The 22,444-nt window shown below is 43.7% G+C and overlaps 1 protein-coding gene across 3 annotated transcripts in view; it reads left to right on the top strand.

The window, feature by feature from the left end:
• Positions 1 to 22,444, top strand: part of LNX1 (ligand of numb-protein X 1) — a gene marked incomplete at its 5' end in the record, with an annotated part of 125,926 nt that overhangs the window by 6,387 nt on the left and 97,095 nt on the right. The window contains one exon of one of the 3 annotated variants that reach the window (XM_082630678.1): positions 8,144 to 8,294. The exons of the other annotated variants lie outside the window; for them this stretch is intronic. Coding sequence (XP_082486804.1) covers positions 8,203 to 8,294 — 92 coding nt within the window. Of the gene's footprint in view, positions 1 to 8,143; positions 8,295 to 22,444 lie in introns of those variants that run through there. 3 annotated transcript variants of the gene reach the window in all.

The raw sequence follows: 22,444 nt of genomic DNA, 5'->3' as shown, positions 1-22,444 counted from the left end.
GCTCAGTAGTTGTGGTGCATGGGCATAGTTGCTGCATGGCATGTGGGATCCTCCTGGACCAGGGCTCGAACCCATGGCCCCTGCATTGGCAGGTGGATTCTTAACCACTGCACCACCAGGGAAGTCTGCTTATCTTTTTATGTAAGGAAAAAATGTCTCCCACTTTGGCCTATGATTATTAGAATTTTCTCTGTATGAGAATTGGCAACGTCCATCTCTCCTTTGAGGAGATGTGAGGTATTTTCAACTAAGTTTTTAAAAGGAGAAATTTAGAAACCTTTTGTCCTTCAAGTGATTTGTTCTGCAAATTTTTCAGCCAAGGTACACACACTGGTGGTAGAACACTGGTCTGACCACTCCTGCTGGTGGCCAACATCACCCACTCCACCTGTTCACCTCTTACTTCGTCCACTCACATTGCCATGGTCCTGAATGTTCCTCGTGTGGATGGCCCAGGGGCACCCCTGGGTCTTGGGCATAGGAGTTACTCTCTTAGAGCATTTAAGGTGCTTAATAAAGCGTGAACAATAATACCACAGTTATTTTGTAAGAGGAAATGTGGAAGCTGGTATTTATCTTGGTTCCTGTTGTAACAAGGGCAAGAGGCAGGTGCAGGTGTTTTTTCTAAAGGTCACATTCTTTAAGTCATGAATCTGAGTCTTTGTCTTTGGGCACACGCAGAATCTCTAACATGGAAGTTTGCGTTCAAAGCAATGGCCTGGGTGTAATGCTTCACACATGTTTTCCATACAATTACATCAGTGAACTCACTTTTCTCCCCTAAGATGTTGCACCAAATGCATCTATCTCAGGTTTCTGGGCTGCCTCTGACCCTCTGTGATTGTTGGTGTGTAAACTAGGGTGTGGCTCTTCTCTGATTGCCCGGAAGGAAGTGTGGCCAGAGGAGAAGGGGTAAGGGAGTCTATGTGTGACCTTTGCTGCAAGTTTTACCCAGGTAGGAGAGGCATTGTCTGGAGGGGAAGTTGGTCTGGGGTCAGAGGTTAGATGCAGACAGATGCTGATGGGGGGCCAGAGCCAAGAGTGAGGTCACACTGGGTAGGGGAAGTGAGGAGATGAGGAGGAGAAAGGCTCTGGTAGACCTCCCTCCCAGCTTCCTGTGTTCCCAACGTTTGCCGTCTATATATTTGTTCTGGGAGGTGTATTCGTTTCCTATTGCTGTTCTAACAAATGATCACAAACATAGTGGCTTAAAACAATGCAAGTGTGTTATCTTACAGTTCTGAAGATTCGAAGTCCAACACGGGTCTCACTAACATCAAGGTGTTGGGAGGTTAGTTCCTCTTGGCTCTAGAGGAGAATCCCGCTCCTCATTGCCTCCAGCTTCCAGAGGCCACCTGTGTTCCTTGGCCTGTGGCCTCTTTCTCCATCTTCAAAGCCAACAGCATAAAATATCTCTCTCTCTTCTCCCATCTTTCCCTTCTTTCTCTCTGTCTCTCTCCTCTCCTTCCATCACCACATCTCTTTCTATGACTCTAATCTTCCTGCCTTTCTTGTATAAGGACACTGGGATCCACTCAGTGAATCCACCTGGATAATTCAGGCTCCTTTCCTCATCTCAAGATTTAACTTAGTCACATCTGCAAATCCCTTTTGCCATGTGAGGTAACATATTCACATGTTCTGAGGATGAGTAGGTGGACATCTTTGAGGGGGATGGTGGTCATTATTCTGCCCACCGCTGGAGTTTTGCAAGGGGAAGGGTAGAGAGGAGAGAGACAAGGAAAGAAATAGGAGCACTCTCTGAGAAAGTGGAAACACAGCAGTCCTTCCTCAGCCCCTGATCAAGAACTGATTTGGGGCCAAGAATATCCCTAAAAATTGGGGTAAGATAGCACCTGGATCTGAGAGCAAGGCTGGAGCAGAAGTGGTGCAGGGGAAGGGCTGGGAAGAGGCAGTGGGGGGGGCGCCTCTGGGGTGCAGAAGAGAGATGACACAAGTGCACCTCAGCTGCCCAGAGTGGGAATTTCATTCCCCTGCCCACGCAGGCTGTGTGACCCACACACCTCGAGGAAGCCTGGGAAAAAAGACCTGCTGAACACTCAGCTGATAACGAGATGCACCTGTGAAAGACAACAGTGAGGAAAGAACCCAAAGCTAGCTGAAATCATCTCTCTGAGCTGCGGCCTCAGAGTCCTTCACAGGCCCACTCAGCAACCTCGGTGAGGAGGAAACTCTCATGGAAGGGAGGTGTTGGGCCCCATGCTTGCTGTGAGTCTCTCCACACTTCGGCTTCCTAAGCAGGTTGAAACCAACATTTCCAAAAATATGTTATATTTGTTAGTCATCAAATGCTTAATATACACTTCCTTCCCTCAGGCTTCCTGAGCATTAGCCAGGATTCAGAATTTGGAGCTAATCCAGAGCCTGACTCTAGAGCCCTCTTGGGCCTTGGGCCTGTGACTGGGCCGGTAGACTACCTCTTCCTCCCCTTAGAAGAGAGGTTAGATTAAGTAGTTACTACCGCTGGAGTCCCTTAAACTAGGAAAACTCAGAGGTTACCAGGAGGCAAGTGTTTGCCTTACATTCCTATATGACGCCTCCAGGTTGGTGGCTGCTTGTGTGTGAGTGTGGTCATATGTTTGTACTAGAAGACAGATTTATTTATCATTTTTGCATTCTTGGTTTCAGTATTTAAAATGTAATGAGTTAAAAAAAATATTCTTTCGGACTTCCCTGGTGGTCCGGTGGTTAAGACTCTGGGTTTCCACTGAAGGGGGCATGGGTTTGATCCTGGGTTAGAGAATTAAGATCCCGCATGCAATGTGGTGCAGCTAAAAAAAAAAAAAAAAAAAAAATTCTTTGGCTGATGGCGCTTTGATGAATGTAAACTAGGCAGGCTGAGAATCGACCTAGAATGGGGAACTTCACTGTAATTCTGTTTGAGAACCACCAGGAGACTGATGTGGACCCACACACGCCCTTCCAGGGGGTCCTAGAGAGCTAACAGTTCAGGGCTTCATGAGAAACCCCGCATGTAGGTTTCTCCACCTATACAATGGGAATTTATTTCAGTTGGCTCCGTGAATACTAAGCTCTTGCAGAAATGCATCACATTTAGAATGTTTCCATTGTCCCTTTAGAAAAGAACATGTGTTCGAGAACTGTTTTCCCAAGGTCTCTGTTCATGGCCTGTCCATAGGATCACGCTAATAATAACAGTAGACTTGAGCCAGGGATGCTGGCTGTTTTTCTACAGAATTCATGTCATTTGTAAACATTGTTATCTTACTACTTCAGACCCTGGGTTGAATGTAAATCCTGAAGTAAAACATGTAGGACCAACTGTGAGTGTGCATGCCTGGCTGGACCAGCAATGACTTGGACAACTATTTCTGACTTCAGACTAGAGGGTTCTTCTGTGGAAGTAGATCTGAGCATGTGAGCTAATGTTTGGAATTTTCTGGATAATTCTGTTGACTTCTGCCCTCTTAGATGCTAGCAGACTCCTGTCACGTGGGTCTACTCTAAAGAATGCACACGAGGGCGATGGGCTTGTTGAGTCACATGGCAGCCTCCCCAACAAAGGGACATTGGCAGTGGACATGGTGAGGGCACAGTAGAGGGTCAATTCAATGCATCTCTCTTGACCCAGACCAGCAGTGAGAGGGCATGTGGAGGCGAAGCTTTTCCTTCCTTGATCCTGAGTGGGACTTATCTTAGTCTCAAGGCTACAACTTTATGCAGTATCATCATCTGCATATATAATACTTAACAAGGATCCACAACAGGCCAGGCCCAGAATGAAAGAAAAATCTATATAAGCCATGATTTCTGCCTCTGAGAAAATGACCTTTGAAAGGTAAAAGAGAGAATTTGAAAACACACACACATTGAATTGTTTCATGGGATAAGTCACGTTCCTCTTGAGTTTCTGTCTCATGGGAGATAATAAAAATGGGAGATAGTGAAGTTGACCCTCCTTCAGCATTTACTGGCACGAATAAAGAGCTCATTGTTCAGTGTTTTGAAAACAGCCCTGAATGAAAACATGATGGCATTAGCACACCTGACTGAAGGTTTCTTAGGGTTATTTTCTTGATTAACTTTAAGCCCAATGTCCTGGAAGTTTCTTCCCCAAAGACCTACCCTGGAACCTCTCCTGACCTTTTCTTCTATCAGGGGCCCTTTTCTGGAGTGTGTTCCATAAACATAGGCTCAGCTAGCTGCCTACAGGGCAGGGAAGATTTTACTGCCAGAGTGAAGGTTTGGGGAGTATTACCCTACAGAAAGGTGGGGAGGTGACAAGTCTTGTTGGCCATTTCAGCCTGGGTCAACATCTCCACCCTGTGTTTGACATACATACATCCTTCATGTGACTTTCTAACCCTGAACTCAATTTTCTCCTGGCCCTACCTGGCTGAGGGCTGCTCTTTTAGCTCTCCTGGGCACAAAAGAGATGGGGTAATGCCTTTGCGTTACTTTCTGAGAGAACCATTGAGTGTCCATCAGATTATGCTCCAAGCCATTCTTTAAAGAAACCACAGTCTCCTGGGCACTTATTTCCAGAAATCTTCCTTACCTTTTTCCTTTCTTCCTGGACATTTTATTATCCATCCATATACATGTTCAATCTCTGCCATCACTCTCATAAAGTTTGAAGTCCTTTTTTGCTAATTTGCCTCTGATCAAGAAAGATTGGTCCAAAAAATGGTCTCTTTAACTGAGTTGAATTCTCTTTCATTCAACAAATATTTATTGAGCATCTACTGCATTCTAGGCACTGTGGTAAGGATACAATAGAGAACAGGACCAGTAGAAGTCCTGCCCTCAACGAATTCCCTGTCTAGTGAAGAGAAAAGAGACAGGAAAACAGGAGGTGATTGGTGATGGGTGATGTCTGAGCTGACATTTAAGGATAAATAGGACTCAGGCAGGTAGAGCCTGGGCGCAATAATTAGGGTTAGGACTGTTTACTAGCAAGGAAGCTACAGAGCAATCCATGAGCATTTGAAGGTAGGATTTTATTTCCAAAAGGTTGTATTAGATAGGATTACATCTGATGGCAGGTAATAAAAAATTCAGGTTATATTGTTCTAACTATGTAAAAGTTTTCTTGTTCTCATTTAACACAAAGTCAGGGGCTAGGAAGCCCACAACCAGTATGATGTTGCCATGATGCCATCAGGAATCCAGGCTCCTGATTTTCGATTAGCATTCATCCTCAAGTTAGTCACCTCATGGCTACAAGATGGCTGCTCAAAATCCATCATCACATCCAAGTTCCATGCAGAAAGAACCAGGCAGAAAGGGCAAAATGCAATGTACAAACTGAGACTCCCTCCTTTAAAGAGCTTTCTGGGATGCCTAACCCAGTCATTTCTTCTTATACCTCATTGGCTAGTATCATGTTACATGGCTGCCTATCTATAGGAGAGGCGAAGTGCATCACCACCGTGAACAAAACCTGGGTGCTGTTAAAAGGAAGAAGAGGAAATTAGATATTGGATAAGAAACCAGCAGTTTCTGCAAGAGCGACAGAAGCAACAACAAAAAACAATACCTTCATTTTTATATTGCATCATATCCATTAATGCATCTTATCCTATGGAAATACAAGGAGGTGAAAGGCAGACATCCTTCTTTTTCACAAAGACTTGGAGAAGCAATCTGACCTTACCAAGGTTATCAGAAATACAATCCAGTACACTCTGAAGCCCACAGCATGTGTTATATATGATGTTGCTTATGAGTTATGCTCTATACAGTAGATCTTGGACATTCAAGAAGAGTATGTCCCAGGACTCTGAAACTCTATATTCAGGAAAAGACTGTAACATGCCACATCCCTAATAGAGCAGGAGGAAAGAAAGGTCAGGACCAGCATAGCAGCTAGGCTCATCCACTATTACTAGTGGCTGTTAATAACAGCATTTATAACAATAGCTAACATTCATTGAGTCCTTTGTTCTTACAGGCATTATTTCATTCCACCTTCGTAACAACACTGTGAGTTAAGCATACTATCATTGTCTTTCCTCTACAGGGGAGGATACGGAAGTTCAGAGAGGTTAAGCAACATGCCCAGTGTCACACAGCTCATTCGTGGCAGAGCTAAGGTTCAGACTCAAGCCTGTTTGACTACAGCATCTAAATTCCAAACCTAATTTCCTTTTTACGGCTCTTCACTGGATCTGACTCACTCTTGCATTCTCCAGACAAAGAGAATGGAATTCAAATTGGGACCTCAAAAAAATTATAAATTAATAGATGCCATGCTTTCTCAAGGTTGCTTATCTCAGATCTAAAGTGTCAGAGTTAAATCTGTACATTCTCAGGGTCTACCGCAGTTAACTCTTTCAGCCCTGCCTTGGGTGAATGCAGATCTCTGATGCCAAATTCCCTCTGACTACACTGTTTATTGCACTTGGTCTCATCCCGGAGATTTTTGTCTGGTCTTCTTCCTGTGAAGTGGAGTTTGCTGTAATTGCTTGGGTGTCATTAATGTAACTAACTATCCCTTTGAGCCATTTCTATTTTTTTTAATCTTTATTGGAGTATAATTGCTTTACAATGGTGTGTTAGTTTCTGCTTTATAAAAAAGTGACTCAGTTATACATATATATATATATGTTCCCATATCTCTTCCCTCTTACGTCTCCCTCCCTCCCACCCTCCCTATCCCACCCCTCTAGGTGGTCACAAACCACCTAGCTGATCTCCCTGTGCTGTGCAGCTGCTTCCCACTAGCTATCTATTTCACGTTTGGTCGTGTATATATGTCCATGCCACTCTCTCACTTTGTCCCAGCTTACCCTTCCCCCTCCGCATATCCTCAAGTCCATTCTCTAGTAGGTCTGCATCTTTATTCCCGTCTTACCCCTAGGTTCTTCATGACATTTTTTTCCTTAAATTCCATATATATATGTTAGCATACGGTATTTGTCTTTCTCTTTCTGACTTACTTCACTCTGTATGACAGACTCTAGGTCCATCCACCTCACTACAAATAACTCAATTTCGTTCTTTTTATGGCTGAGTAATATTCCATTGTATATATGTGCCACTTCTTCTTTATCCATTCATCCCTTTGAGCCATTTCTATTAAGGTTTAGGCCTTCAGTTAGCAAAATGGATTTTAATGTTCATAAATATAATATGAGCTAGAAGGAGAGGAGTCTGGGGCTTCTGTGGCATTCCAGAGCTTAGGCATGCAAAGTAGCCCTAGTGTTAAGATAGATAGTAAAGTCTAGAATCACAGATCTCAGCGCTGGAAGGGGTGATATGGCCCAGCCTCTATAGAACCAGGTAGGTAAGGCATTACTAGCTCCATTTCAAAGATGAGATGACTGAAGCTCAGAGCTTCAGTGAAATGCCCAGAATCTGACAGCTAGTATCAGAGCCTAATTCAATTATTCAGGGGAGCAGGATGAATGGAGTGACTTGTTCTTACAGATCAAGAGCCTATATACACTGTGTGGACAGAGCTTTATGTCTGTCTGTCAAGGCTCTTTATTAGTCTCAGAGAGAATGACAGCCTATTCTGACATAGGGACAGTTTACAACTTAACAAGGAAACCATCACTTCTCTTGCCTCTGTCAGTGTAGTCAGGACAGCAACAGGTAAAATACCTTAAATGCATATTCTAAATATACATGTATAGGTAGAGTTGGTTCACTTTAACATTCCTGTGTCACAATATCCAAAGACTCACTTTGAGCTCCGAGCTCCGAGCTGTGTTCCAAAAATGCTGATTTCATCCAGTGTCTTCCTCCAACAAGCTGGAGGACAGCTTCTGAGTATTTGCTCATTCACACGGTGGGCTCTGAATATCCCATGTTCGAGCCCTCTTCCAACACAGATTAGCTTCCAGCCCATCTGCTCCCAGCCGGTGATGTAAATGTACCAGCTGCTTCCCAAGAACCAGTCGGCATCCTGTAGGAGGGGCAGGTCCCTTTCCCAGGTCCCTTTCCCCGCTGCCTGCTCTCAGCCTAAGCCCTTTCACCAACCACGGTGGGTCCCTCCGTTCTCACATCTCCCCATTTGAGAATCAGAGCACACAATCCTCTTATGAGCCCATGATTTATCAGCACAGCTCCAGCTAAGGGCTCTAAGTCTGATTCTCTCTGATCTACTGATTGTGGGAACATGACAAGGGTTGTTTAAAGGGACTGGACTGGGCTGGGCCCCTGCAGCTGACAGACAGAAGGTGGCTGGGGAAAAAGCTGCCCTCTAATCGGAAAATGAAGGCGCTTCTGTTGCTGGTCCTGCCTTGGCTCAGCCCTGCCAACTACACTGACAATGTGGGCAACCTACACTTCCTGTACTCAGAAATGTGAGTCCCCGTCTCACCGTGCCTGCCTGTGTTTGTATATTGGGTATGGTCGGGGGTGGGACCTGAGTCCGTTTCTCGGCTGGTATGTCGGTTTAGAGGAATAAATTCCACATGCACTAGATGCACTTGGACAAAACACACTGCCGGCAGTTTAAAGCAGCGTGCTTAGCTGTCTGTGACTTAACAAAAAAACACCATCTTACAGATGCAGTGCTTTCCCAGCAAGGCATTTTTTTCCCTGCTTCTGTGCCAACACTGCTTTCTCTTTTTTGGTACTCTGCTTTTTCTCAATAGATGTGTCTTCTCTTCCTTCCATAAATAGAACCAAAGAACAGTTAAGAACAGAGGCTGCATGCACAGATGTGCAGTCTCTATCAGGCATTTCTAGTTATGAGCAGATATCATGCTTTTTTGAGACAGTCGGTCTCCATACCTGCAAACACAAAGAGTATCAGTACAGGGGCAAGATAGCCCTATAGGTAAAAAAAAAAAATCTACATCCATTTTGCTTTTACTTTTGGTAATTTTTATACATGGGAAAGCAGAAAGAACGCTGCAGTGAACACCCATATTCATGTCACCTAGATTTAATGATTAACATTTTGTCACGTTTGCCTCATTTGTTTTATTTTTTTACAGAAGTGGTTTGGAGTAGATTGCAGTCATCATAACGTTTTACCTCTAAATATTTCATTATGCATCTCTAAAAAAGAAGGACATTTTCCTCCATGACCTATGTCCATTTTGTAAGAGGAAATGACTCATGTCTCCAACCTTTACAGTGATATTTTTCTGGCTCTTTTTTGTTAATAAGCTTTTCAAGAGGATTGCAGACTGATGTGAACAGCTTCTAGCAATCAGGTGAAAGGTGCTGCTGTGTGTGCCTCGGTGTTTGCAGAATTTACAAAAATGTAGTTCTCCTTGCTCACCAGACAGGTAAAAATGGCAAGAGTTGGCTTATGTATAAGTTAGAGTCAGTGGGCAAGTGAAGAGGACTCTATAAACAGAGTCCGAAGAGCCCAGACTAGGAAAGCTTGACTGGTCAGATTTAGATAGAGATCCCCACATGTTTAGCTCTAACCAGTGCCTCTGTTATAGTTAGACAGACTAACCAATTTGCCCAGCACAGTAGATGCTCAATAAATGCTCCATAAGTAGAGAAAAGAATGAATGACCTGGGTCTTTGGAGGCACGTCATTCATTTTGAGGACTCTTCATTTCAGGATTTCCTGGTCCTACCTTATTGGAATGTTACCCCAGTCCACCTTGGATAAGAAGGTTCAAAGAGAAAGTATCTAGCTTAAGCCTGAATAGTGAGCATCTCTGGGGTGATAATGACATTGTGGAAGCTTTTCTAGAAAAATATACAATGGCAGAATTAATTGGGTTGGTGAAGAGGCCCTTTCCTCTCTCTTGATGGATGCCGAAGGTATCTGTGAAATCTAGTGCCAAAAAGCATTCCTCCCCACCCTTGTCACCGGCACCCCTCCACCTCCACCCCCAGCCCCCATCTGCTCTCCTTGTTAGTTGCTGTATTAGTTTCCTAGGGCTGCTGTAACAAATTACATACACAAAACAACACAAATTTATTCTCTCACGGTTCTGGAGCCTAGAAGTTTGAAATCAAGGTGTCAGTAGGGCCACACCCTGTGAAGGCTGTAGGGGAGAATCCTTCCTTGCCTCTTCCAGCTTCTGGTGGCTCCAGGCATCCCTTGGCTTGTGGCTGCATCCCTCCAGTCTCTGCCTCCGTCTTCGCATGGCCTTCCACTGTGTGTGCTCTCTAATTCTACATCTTCTTCTCTTCTTATAAGGACACTTGTCACTGGATTTAAGGTGCACCTGGATAATCCAGGATGATCTCATCTTGAGAGCCTTAGCTTAATTGCATCTGTAAGACTCTTTATCCAAGTAGGGTCACATTCACAGGTTCTGGGTGGCATATCTTTTGGGGGCCACCATTCAACCCATGACAGGTGCTAATGAGGAGCCTTTCCATTGAGTTACTTTCTGTTTTATAGCCTAATTAAAGGAAGGCTCTTCATACTGGCTTACAGTTTTCTTTTCTGCAAATACATGAATCAAAGGCAACTTTTCTGTTGAATAACTGAGCGAATGCAAGCTGGCCATTCTTTCTGAAATGTGAAGCAATCCAGGAAGCGTGATGCCAGAAAATTGCAAAGACCATGTTCCCATACTGATTTGACAGAACTTTCTTGGAAGCTTCCAGTTGCTAGGGATGCTTTATAAGAGAATTGTGTGCAGCTGTTACCTGATGCTGCTGGTGATCATGAACTAATCAGTGAATTAATGACACATTGCAGGTACTGTGGCAGGTGCTGGAAGGAATACGGGCAGTAAAAAATTAGTCACACTACCCACCCTCTAGGAGCTGAGGATCTAATTGAGAAGACAACATTTATGCAGATAAGAAATATAAACAATGATCCAAGGCATAAGAGGGTAAGCCTTTTAAACAGTAGGGCAGGTAACCAGTTGAGAGGAGGTGGAGGTTGTGCATTTTGGTGAAATTGATCAGGGAAAGCTTGGGGAGAAGTTGGGGGTTTGAGTGGGATCTTGAAGTAATTAGGGAGGAATTAGGCAGAGTCAGAGCTCGAGCGAGAAAGCATTTCAGGCAGGGTCAGTTGCACTGGTAAAAAGGGTTAGGAGGTGGCTAAGCCTTTGGCTGATCAGCAAAGGTTTGGAAAGCAACTGACAGCAGCGAGTGGTACTGCTGAGTCTGCTCAGCATTCTCAGAGCGGGGGCCGTGGGGTGATGAGGTGCCACTGTAGGCCGCTGGGATCTCGAAGGTGGAGGGGACTCACTGGGAAGCGTGGGAAGCCAGGCTTCCCCCTGCCACCCTCGTCTGAGCTTTGGCATCTGGGCCTACGGTGAGGCTGGCCCTGTGTCCCGAGCTTCCAGCCGCAGAGCTCCTCCTGGATTTTCCTTTCTCTCTGACACGAAGGCTCTCTCAGGCTGAGTCCTGTTCCCTTGGGGCCCCGCTGGAAAACTGGAGCTAATCCAGTAAATGGATTCAAACTTAAGAGGTGGCACCTAGAGTTCTCAAACTCAAATGCCTCAGGAACCAGGCAGGAGTTATCTGAACATGTGACTCATTCAGGTATAAGACCACAGGAAGAGATGAGGCCTCTGAACAACTGCTGAGAAAATAAGTATATGTCTAAAGGCATTTAAACCCAAAATAAAACAAAAACACCATGTCCAATCCAGCAGATCGCTTCTGCCTGGTTTGGCCTTGAGGGCCAAGAGTTTATGACCCTAGGCAGCTGCTTCTTTAAACATTTCCATTGACACCTGTTGCCATGACCCAGAGGAGAGTGAATTCCATGGAAGAAGCCTAAAACCAGAGCATTTGTTGTAAAGGAGTCCCAGTCTGAGGTTAGGGGACAGGGAGTCTTGGACTGCTCCTGGGGTCTACAAAAAGCATGCCATAAGGATCAAGGGCAATGCTTTCTTCTACAAGCCCTCAGCCCCGGACTCCCACTCCAGCCTTCTCATCATTCTGGGTCTACTTACAGCCTCATGCATTACAAGGCTTACAGGTGAATGAAGTCCTTTAAACGGCGTGGGTTCTGAGGATCCCCCCACAGAAGAACCGAGGGCCCGGTTTGTCTTTTAAAATGCAGATGTTTGGGCTCTAAATCAATCCACTAAAACAAAAATCTTGGCAGGGGAGGGTGCATCCATTTTCATGCTTAAGATCCCCAGGTGATTCTTATGGAGCCCATCCTATTTTCATTCTTAACAAGCTCCCCAGGTGATCCTTATGGGCACTATAATTTAAGAACCTTTAGATCCAGTTCAGATGTTGACTCACTCTGACATCCCCGCCCATGGAAAATCATCTCTGTGCGTCTCCTCCACGTCTCCTCTGCTGTGTATCCCCTGCAGCGTTCCTGTCCGTCTCCTCTGCCTGGTGAGTCCTTAGAAGGAGAGCTTTTTGAGAGATGTTAATTTCTGTACACCCAGCTTCTGCGTGGTATAAGCTTAAGTTGAACTAAATGAAATGGATTTGCCTCATGTCTTGGCTAATTCCTTGGCAAGCTGGTCTTATCTCAGGTTTTGCAGAAAGCAGCACCGGGCGTGAGTAACTGAGATGGCTGCTTCTGTGGTCAGTGATCTCCCATGGCTTTTGTAACATTTGTTTAAATATTTTGTTTAGCAAAAATCCAAGGGAAAAACCTTAGAGTTTGGTGGGGTGGTGAGATGCATTTTATGGTCCAGCCCCTACTCTCAAGAGCCATTTCCAGAAAATTGAAAGTTTTGTCATCTTTCCCTAGCCTTTCAAATTTCTAGCTCCTACAGCCCCTGAAAAGACTTCTTACTCTGTGTCCTATTTTGGTAGATGCTGTGTTCCTGCCCATGGTGTAAAGTCTGAGTGAGTTTTGAGTAGGCATACAGTAAGTTGGTGCCCTGTTTTTCAAAGTAGGTGACTGTCCTTTATTTTAGAGATGAAGGTATCCATAAGGCAGCTAGGCATCGTCGCTGGGGGATGAGAGGTCCCTGAAGCTGATGGTACTGCTGTAGCTGTGTGGCTTCTCAGAAAGCCAGGGCATGCCGGCTCTCTTTCTAGCTTACAGTCAAATACTTTTGGTTGGGAACCGGCATCACTATGAACAGTATCCATGCCCGTATCTGGAGACAAAAATTACACTCTCTCCCCTGACTCCTGTAGAGATAGTAGCTCTAAGGAGGGAAGGTTTATTCCCCCTAGAGTTTTGTGCTCGGGAAATTAAAATGAACAACTGCAGTTTTGCAACTTGAATCATTTAAGGTTGTGGAAAAATGTCTCCTGGAGAAACTGCCAAGTGCAGCAGGAGTTATGAGGCAGCCCTGTGTGTGTCGTTCCTGGGACACATGTCTTGGGTCCAAGGAGCCCAACCACCCATAGCCTCCCTGGCAGAACTTCCTTGAACCAACCTGTAAAACACACTTCTGACAAATTCCACTGTCTTTGTTGGGGTTCACGGGCTAAAAAGAGCCTTAAATCACACCCAGCTGGGCATTCTGGGCTTTCAAATGAGGAGATGGTTTGCGGAGATGGTTTGCCCTGGTCCGACTTCTCCATTTCCCCTTCTCTAGGTAAAGGTCATGCAGCAGCACTGGCCTCCTCCCTGCTGGCTTCAGCCAGCCTTGGCCATGAACTACAAAGCCTGGGGAGGCTTTTTTTTTTTTTTTTTTTTTTTTTTTGCGGTACGCGGGCCTCTCACTGTTGCGGCCTCTCCCATTGCAGAGCACAGGCTCCGGACGTGCAGGCTCAGCAGCCATGGCTCACGGGCCCAGCCGTTCCGCTGCCTGTGGGATCTTCCCTGACCGGGGCATGAACCCGTGTCCTCTGCATCGGCAGGCGGACTCTCAACCACTGCGCCACCAGGGAAGCCCGGGAGGCACCTTTTTTTAAGGGCACAAGGCATATCTAGATTGTTGCTGTTGGATTCTTTCTTCTGTGAATGAGTTGGAAGAGGGTTGAGGGAGAGGAGTGCAGTGGGATGACCTCAGCATCCTTTTCCTCCCCACTTCATTTGCACTGTGTTAACGACTCCCAACACTTTCCAAGTTTAAACCAATAGGGTGAACTCTATGGGTTTGCCAGGAAACGCTTTCCAAGTTGAGTCTCAAAGAAATTGTTTCTTTTTCATCAAAATTGAAAAGGGAAAAAAAAAAACCCTGCTGATCTCTGGATTTCTCATCCTATGTTTTGAGAATCTGAAGTTGAGTTTAGATTAGGACTTAGAAGGAAGGAGAGAGAGTTTACAGAGGAAATGGAGTGAGGTGGAGAAATCCTACTCCAATGGAGAGGAGCAAAGCCAGGGCCCATCTGGGTTCAGTGACTCTCAGTGTCTTTCAAAGCGTGGCAGCTCCACACATGTCTAATAGGGCATTTTTCCTTAAATCTACAACTTGTGTATTTGGAAGGAAATTGAAGCCGCATGTTCCTGATTTATTTACACTTCACTCATCAAAATGGTGCTTTGTAATGATTCTTTGTCCAAAGAGCATAGTGATCCTGTTTAATGGTTTTATTTTTCTCCTTGAGAATTAGCACTTTCTCTTTTGCCAGCAGAAAAGCAGCACCAGTCCCAAACCATTTGCTTTCTGGTCTAAAAGGCAAAACCCGAGGGCTTCCAGGTATCACTTCAGTGCTTGGCAAATTGTGTCTTTCTTGGTGTCACCTGACTATGTCAGGTGGATGAAAGGCAGTGGGGATTTTTTTTATATATCAGGCTTCACTGATTGCTTCATGTTTGGTGATTTTTTTATTTTATTTTATTTTTATGATAAATCTCAACACAAAAGTAGAGTATAAGGAATCCCCATGTACCCTAATACCCACCTCCAATAATTAACAATTCCTGGATATCTGTTTTCCTCTATATCCTCCTCTGAAGCAAATCTCAAGCATCATACTTCATCTGCTAATACTAAACGTTTTAGTATTTACCTCTAAAGGATAAAAAGTCTTAAGAAATGTAACCATAACACTAATATCACACCAAAACAACCATAATTCCTTAATATCAAATATGCAGCCAGTTCAAATTTTCCCTTTTGCCTCATAACTTTTTATAGTTTGTTTGAATCGTGAGCTAAATAAACTTTACACATTACAACTGGTTGCTATATCCCGAGTTCTCCTCCCTTCCCCCTCCAGACTCCATGGAAGCAAAGGTGTTCTTGAGGTAAATTCTGAGGAATATAACTTTGGAAAACTCCCTAATCCTGGGTTAGTAGCTGAAAAAGAAAAATACAGCAATTATTTTAATTTCCTATCAAACTGAAGGAAATGTAAGGAAGACAAGATCCAAATAATAATCTGAATAATCTTGTGAATTTAACCAAGATGGGTGTTTTTGATGACCTTGTCACCCAGAAACTTTAAGAGAGGGAACTTAAAGAGGATGGGGAAATATCTTCTCCCTAAGGTGATAATCTCCCAGTTTTTTTCATCACAGACCTGTATCAATAAATTTGTTCATATGCCTGTCATACGTATGATTATTTATAAATTATGCACATGTATTACTGTATTATATCCATTATAAGACATACAAAAATATTGTTAAAGGATCAGGAAATTCTACATAAGGGTTCTATTACAGTCTCCCCACATTCCTCACGGGTGTCATCGCTTTGGAGACCACCGTGGAGGAACAGGCTCTCCGGACCGGTTGGCATCAGAACACAACCCCTTCATTAAAGTAAACAGGAAATTTCCCACTGCCAGTCTGTGGGATTGGCGTTGGAAGGGCAGGAAATGGCCCTTATCTGCAAGCCAAAGAAAACTTGCAGGCGAGAGAATCAGACATCTTTTCTCCTAGTTATTTTCCCCCTTCTTAAGCATCATTCCTTCTTTTGCCTGACCCATGTGGACCCCACTCACTTCCAGCTTCCTCTACCCCGAACTGCACCTGCTTTCATAAACCCCAAGAGTGGGTCCAGGGGAGGCTCCAGGGTTATGAAAACTGAAGCATTTATTTTTTAAATTTAATTTTATTTATATTTTATACAGCAGGTTCTTATTAGTTATCTATTTTATACATATTAGTGTATATTATGTCAGTCCCAGTCTCCCAATTCATCCCACCACCACCACCCACCCCGCTTTCCCCCCTTTGGTGTTCATACAGAAAACTGAAGCATTCAGAGGAGTCCTCTTCAAACAAACAGGATCATGAATTCGCACTGGCTAGGTCCCTGGTCAGGTTCTTGGAAGGGCTCATGCATGCCTTGAGGTATAATCATAGGTCTTAGAGTAACCCCCCTTCCTGTGAGAGCACTGAGATACCAACCATCTGTCTGTGTCCCTCCCCCTCCTCATTTCTCTTTCTCTTTTAGTTCCCTATACAACAAGCTCTGGAAACTCTGGTGCCCCTCTAAGCCCACTGCTCCTGTGTTTAACTCCTACGTATCCAGAGCTTTCTTGATGATCAGTGGGCCAAGGGAGTACCTGTGGCCCCTTCCCCACCCTCTTCCTTCATTGGCAGTTCTACCCAGAAGAATAGGAGAGAGAGAGAGAGAGAAACCAGGGCCCCAAGACTATGACGGGAGTCCTTTTGTCACCCTGAAATCCGTAATCAAGTGGCCCACCCCTGGAAGGTTGGAGGTGAGATAACTTGGTGATTAAAGGCACATGCTCAGGAGTCAGGCTGACTCAGCTTCCTATTCAGTCTCTGCCAGCTGAGCAACCTTGGGCAAGTTACTTAGCCTCTCTGAGCTTTTTCTCATCTATAAATGAGGGTAGTAACACCTCTCTCACAGACTGTGAGTATTGAATGCAGTTAAATAAAGCATTTAGTACAGTTCCTGGTACATAGCAAACCCTTAAGTTATGGGTTTTATTAGTAGTAATAGCAGTAGTTATTAGAACAACTCATCAATTCTAAGATACTTCTTAGTATGAGAGTAGGCTGCATCTTGTAAGTGGCACTATACAAAGATAATGGGCAGTGCTTCTTTTTTCTGTTTCTGTAAAATAATGGTGCACCTACAATAGATGGAGTCTTCGATTTAATGACATTTGATAATAACTAAACTTCATCCACTGTGAGCAGGGATGGGCTAAGGTCAAGGAAATGGAGTTGCTGAAACCATACATTCCCTCCCTCCTTTCCTCCCTCACTGAAGAGGTAGGTAAGTGCCTTACCTGAGCTGAGAAAGGGGTGACTAGCATTCCTGGGTGAAGCCTGGGGAGGCACCTGAGCCATCTGTCAGTGGATGAGGGCCCCGCCTCCTACACAGCTCTGCTTCTGTGGTGGGTCCTTCTCTCTGGACCATCTTCCATGCTTCCTCCCTGCAGTCATTCCTCACCACTTAGCTCCGTGTCATTGCAGCTCCTACTTCTCTTTTCCTCTTTCCTACCCATCTTCCCTCTTCCCCAGTTTGCATAGGAACGCTGGATCCAGCGTGTCTCTTGGCTGGTGGAGTCCGTGGCCCAGAGTCATGGGTTTTTTTTGAGTCAAAGGGGGCTATGGAGATGACCCAGCCCAGTCTGCCCATTTTGTAGAAGAAACTGAGGTATAGTAATTCATCCAAATAACTCAATCCTACCAGTAACAAGCTGTGTGACCTCAAACAAGTCATGACATTTTTGGAGAAACGATGCTAACACATTCAATATTCTAATGTTTCCTCAGGAAACAATAAAACTGGAGTTAGTTGTTAAAACTTTAACAGCTTTGGGCAAAGCAATGGCATAGATGTTATATAATGATGCATGGGACCACACACGTTGCCTTTAAGGAAGTGAGTGTCCTCTGAGGGTATATGACCACCTGGGCATGCTCAGAGAGGCCTACCGTGGGACTTCCTTGATCAATTTTGTACAAATGCAACCTGAGGCCATTTGACAATAATAAAGCTTCATATTGGAATGTGGCAATCCAAGGATTTTCATATAATTCCAAGGCTTTCATATTACAAATGGTGGCAGCAGAGAGGCAGAGCCCAATCATGAAGCAGTTACAAGCTTCAGGTTGTAGTGATTAAAACCGTGGCTTCAGAAGTCACTCAGATCTGAGTTCCAAGTTCTGGCGCATCACTTACCAGCTGTGTAACTTTGGATAGATTAATTACTTCAGCTGGGCCCCAAGTTTCTCATCCTTAAATCAGTTTTTAATGATGGTACCTACCCCATGGGGTAAAAATTAAATATACACATGAAGCACTTAGTAGATGCTTGGAGCATTGCAAGGACACTATAAACATTAGCCATGGTGATGATAAACTACCTCATTTGAACCTCATAGCAAATGTAGTGAATCCCCATCTTACTGATGAGACAACTAAGCATCATTGAGGTTAAGGAAGTTCCCCAAGATGATCCAGCCAGGCTGGAATGCAGGCATCCTGATTCTAGGACCAGGGCTGCTTTTCCTCTGCATCTCCCTTTGCTGCCATGGAGATGGCATTGCTGGGGTGTGTCTCAGGTTGTTCCAGACCTTTACAATTCACTAGAGCCAGGTGGGGGGACTGAGGTGGATTCTGAACCCAAAAAGTAAACTGCTTTATAGATGAAACTTTTCTGGGTGAAATATTTGGGTAGTTTCTCTGGCCAGTTGAAATTATGCTGAAGACTTTCTAGCATGTACAACTATTTTTTCCATTGGAGTAGGCATAAGGGGGCAGACTACAAGTGGTCCCAAAGACGTTCTTTAAAGTGGTCAGCCAAAAATGGTTTTTGGCCTCATGAGCTAATTGACGATAGATTAAAGAGGATCAAAGGGATTCTGTTACAAATGCATTTGGAATAACCCTTCCCTCCAAGATGCTGCTGCAGTTTTTATAGAAAAACATCTGGGCACCATCAAAAGTAGAAGCTCCCTCCACCCTCACTCCCCCCCATGTGACAAACCCTAAGGTCCGAAGTGTCATCAGGGATGTGCAAGTCATGTAGAATTATGGTCATGAGTGTAGACTCCAGAGAGCCAGACAGACCCCGGACCTGTCACTTGCTAAGTGTGTGTCTTAGCTGCCCTAACCTCCGAGATCAGCCTTATGGAGGACTAAGTGAGATCACATGCAGCTCCATTACCATGCCTGCCACGTGAGCATTAATGACCAATGTGAGCTCTTCTTACGCTTCCGTCTTTGCTACTCTACAGGCCAACTTCCTTTCTTTGCTCCCTGCGTATTTTTCTATTTTAAAAAGATACCCATGTGGTGGTATTGGGTGGTGGTGTCAGTGTCTGAGTTCTAAAGTCTCCTCCCTGAGGAGGTTCCCCTCTTTTGATCTCCTTGGGTTCTACTTAGGATGGCAGCCCAACTCCATCAGGGAATTATAATTCCTTTTAACATCACAAAAAAACGATTCAACCCCTGAGAGGTACTGATTCTCCCTGAAAAGGCCCCAAACACTTATAGTTAACATCAGAGAATTTAAAAGTCCAAATAGCAACTAGACGGGAATGGTATCTAGGACTCAAATACAGGATGGGAGAGGGTAAAGGAGACTATGAAAAAGCATTCTTTGTAACTCAGGCATTGTTTCTTTAGTTACAAAAGAACCAGACAATATAGGTTATTCTGTGGGAAATGTGGTCAATTTGTTTGTTTGTTTTTTAATCCCCCATTCAGTTGCTTGACATCAGTAAAGAAAGCATCCGTTCAATGAATTGATTTTCTCACCTTTCACTCAGTTTCTCTGCACACAGGTCCATCTCCTGTTAGTTCCTTGGTTTGGTTGACAGTTAGATCAAGGCATGTGGACCTCCAAGGAATCCAATGATTTGGTTCGCCTTTAGATTCTTTATTTAACAAAAAAAGAGAATTTCTATTCATGAAAACAGTACCTTACAGAAACAGACTGACTTCTTGGTACAGTAGACATAAATTAATATTCTGGAAAAATCCAGCAAGACATTTCCCACTTCTTAGAAGTTCTTATTCTCTGTTCAGCGTTTTGTTTTATAAGTGTGTGTGGGGGGGGTCCTTTTTTTAAAATTTTCCAAACTAGGCAACCAGTGGTAGATGAATTAGTGTGCATTTAGGTAAGGAAAAGAAAGCATTCATTTCTGGGAAGCGTATAATTTAATAACATATTTATTGAGTGCCTATGAAATGGCAGTCATGTTCGAGACTGAGGATTGTGCAATAAACATATAAGCAAGAAAATAAATAGCATATCAAATAGAAATAAGTGTTGTGAAATAAAACAGCATCTCTTTGCCCTGGTTTATTGATTTAAGGAAGACTCTTACATAAAGGATGAGACACTTGAGCAGAAACCAGAAGGCAGTGAGCTGTGAGGGCATCTGACATTGGGACGAGCATGGGCTTTGAGTCAGGCTGTGCTGTTTGCAAACCCTAGATCTGACACTTTCTAGTTCTATGTCTCCTTATGTGGCCTTAACCTCTTTGGCCTCAGTTGTCTCATCTGTGAAATGGGAATGGTGAGTCCTACAGCAAAGGATTCCTGTGAGTAGCCAGTGATACCCACAGAAAAAGAGCTGGCATCTGGGCAGGCTGGGCGATGTAACTTCCTGTTGCTTCTGCTTTCATCTTTCTTTGCTGGATTATTCCTGAACCAGGGTGGGGGAGGGATTTGTACCTAGTTAAACCTTACTCTGGGTCTCATGCTCTGAATATAGTTTACATTGGAATGTCAAATAGCAATGACCTCCCTCTCCACACACCCCCATTCTTGCTTGGTGTGAATTCATGGTTAATTTTCTCATCCCTAAATTGTGTTGTTTTCTCTATTTCTTCAGCTTGTTCATATCATTGTTTTCAGTGGATTCTCTCCAGTTGCAGATGTGTCTGTGTCTAACCTAACCTAGTTTATTTCTTTTTCTTCCACCTGTCTCCCATCTTCTGTGGCTCTCTCCACCTGGGTGTCATCCATAAATTTTGTGACACCCCATCTCGGGTCGTCCATCAGGGTAGTGATTGAGACTGATGTGATGGCGGATTGTTAAGACACCTTCTGAAACACGTCCCTATGACTGGGCTTAATACCTTCTTTGTTTGAAATTTCTGTCCATTTTCAGCCCCCCTTCTGAATCTTTAGACTAATAGTGGAAATAAAATCTTTCCCAAGACACCGCATGTTCACCTTAATGCCCCCCTCCCCATCCCTTTACAGTCTTAACTACAACAAGAACTGTATTAATGTCTTCAACATAATCTCAGACCGCTCATCTGCGGTCCTCTAAATGCAGATTGTTTTGTTTATTCACCCCTGATATTCTGAACCTTTTAAATTTTGCCTCCGTAATGTTTATTCCACAGCTTTTAAACCAGCAATTGCATATATCATACACTAATTTTTCACTGCCCTTTCCTTCTGTTTTCTTTCTACATCACTATCACATGTTGTTGGTCTTTTTCCAATCTTCTGACATCCCCCTGTGTGCAAGGTAATTTTTCAGAAATAATTATTCATCTTTACTGCACCATTGTTCAGTAAGCATATTAGTCAAATTCTTTTATTCCCCGGGGGTATATGTCATCTGGAGCAGCTGATTTATGTGTGTGTGTATTTGCCAAATATTCCTGTACCTAATTTTTTCTTGTCAAAACTTCTCTGTGTTAGTTTAATTCTCCAAATTTTTATTTATACTTATTTATACTTATAAAGATATTTTTAAGGAGTTTAACATTTCATGTGTTAACATTTTCATCTCAGTGTTTGCATGTTTTAAAAGCATAGATCTGTGTTCTTTCAAGCTTCTTGGCCTAATTTTTTTATGACTCAGGGTGAGCTTACAGATTTTAAAGCTATTGCTAAGTGTTAAATCCTCCTGTTTCAACTTATGTGTATTCTTCTCTGTTGAGCTTAATAATGTCCATTGTCTGAGCATGTTACTGTTCTTGTCTTAAGTATTCAGAACTGTTTGGTGATCCTGAGTTTCTGACACATGTCTGAATAGATGTCCTCTTTTTCCACTTGATATAAATAGAGAGTGGAATTAAAGAATTATGAACTATAAATTTCTTTCGGAAAAAAAAGCAATGGAATATGCTGATCAGCTTTTTAGAAACCAAGTCTCATCTTCCCAAAGTGTAGAACTTTCCACCATGCGAATAGTTTGGCACTGATTTTTCACTCTTTTCCTCCGAGAAATCATTGTATTCAACCCAGCCTCTCTCTTTTTTTTTAACATGACCTTGCCAAGTCAACTGATTTTAGAGAGCATTTTGCTGAAGTTTATTCTGTGTCCTGACTTGGTCGATACCTCCACCCAACCACTGGAGAAGCCTCAAGTCATAGAACACATTCCTGCCAGTTATTTTTAGAATCTATTCCAATGCCTTTATTTTACTAAAGACAAATGTTTGACCCCAGTAAGCAAGGACACAAATCTGTAACAACTCTTTGCCAATGATGACTCCAACAGAAAGCTCTGTTCCTGATACAATAATCCTTCTTTTTCTTTAAATTTATTTATTTATTTATTTATTTTTGGCTGTGTTGGGTCTTCATTGCTGCCCACAAGCTTTCTCTAGTTGCAGCGAGCAGGGGCTGCTCTTCGTTGCGGTGCGTGTGCTTTTCATTGCAGTAGCTTCTCTTGTGGCGGAGCACGGGCTCTAGGTGCGTGGGCTCCAGTAGTTGTGGCACATGGGCTCAGTAGTTGTGGCTCATGGGCTCTAGAGCGCAGGCTCAGTAGTTGTGGTGCATGGGCTTAGTTGCTCCA

The sequence above is a fragment of the Mesoplodon mirus genome (assembly GCF_964341445.2).
Source record: "Mesoplodon mirus genome assembly, chromosome: 2".
NCBI lineage: Eukaryota > Metazoa > Chordata > Mammalia > Artiodactyla > Ziphiidae > Mesoplodon > Mesoplodon mirus.
This window is presented reverse-complemented; position numbering and strand designations above follow the sequence as displayed.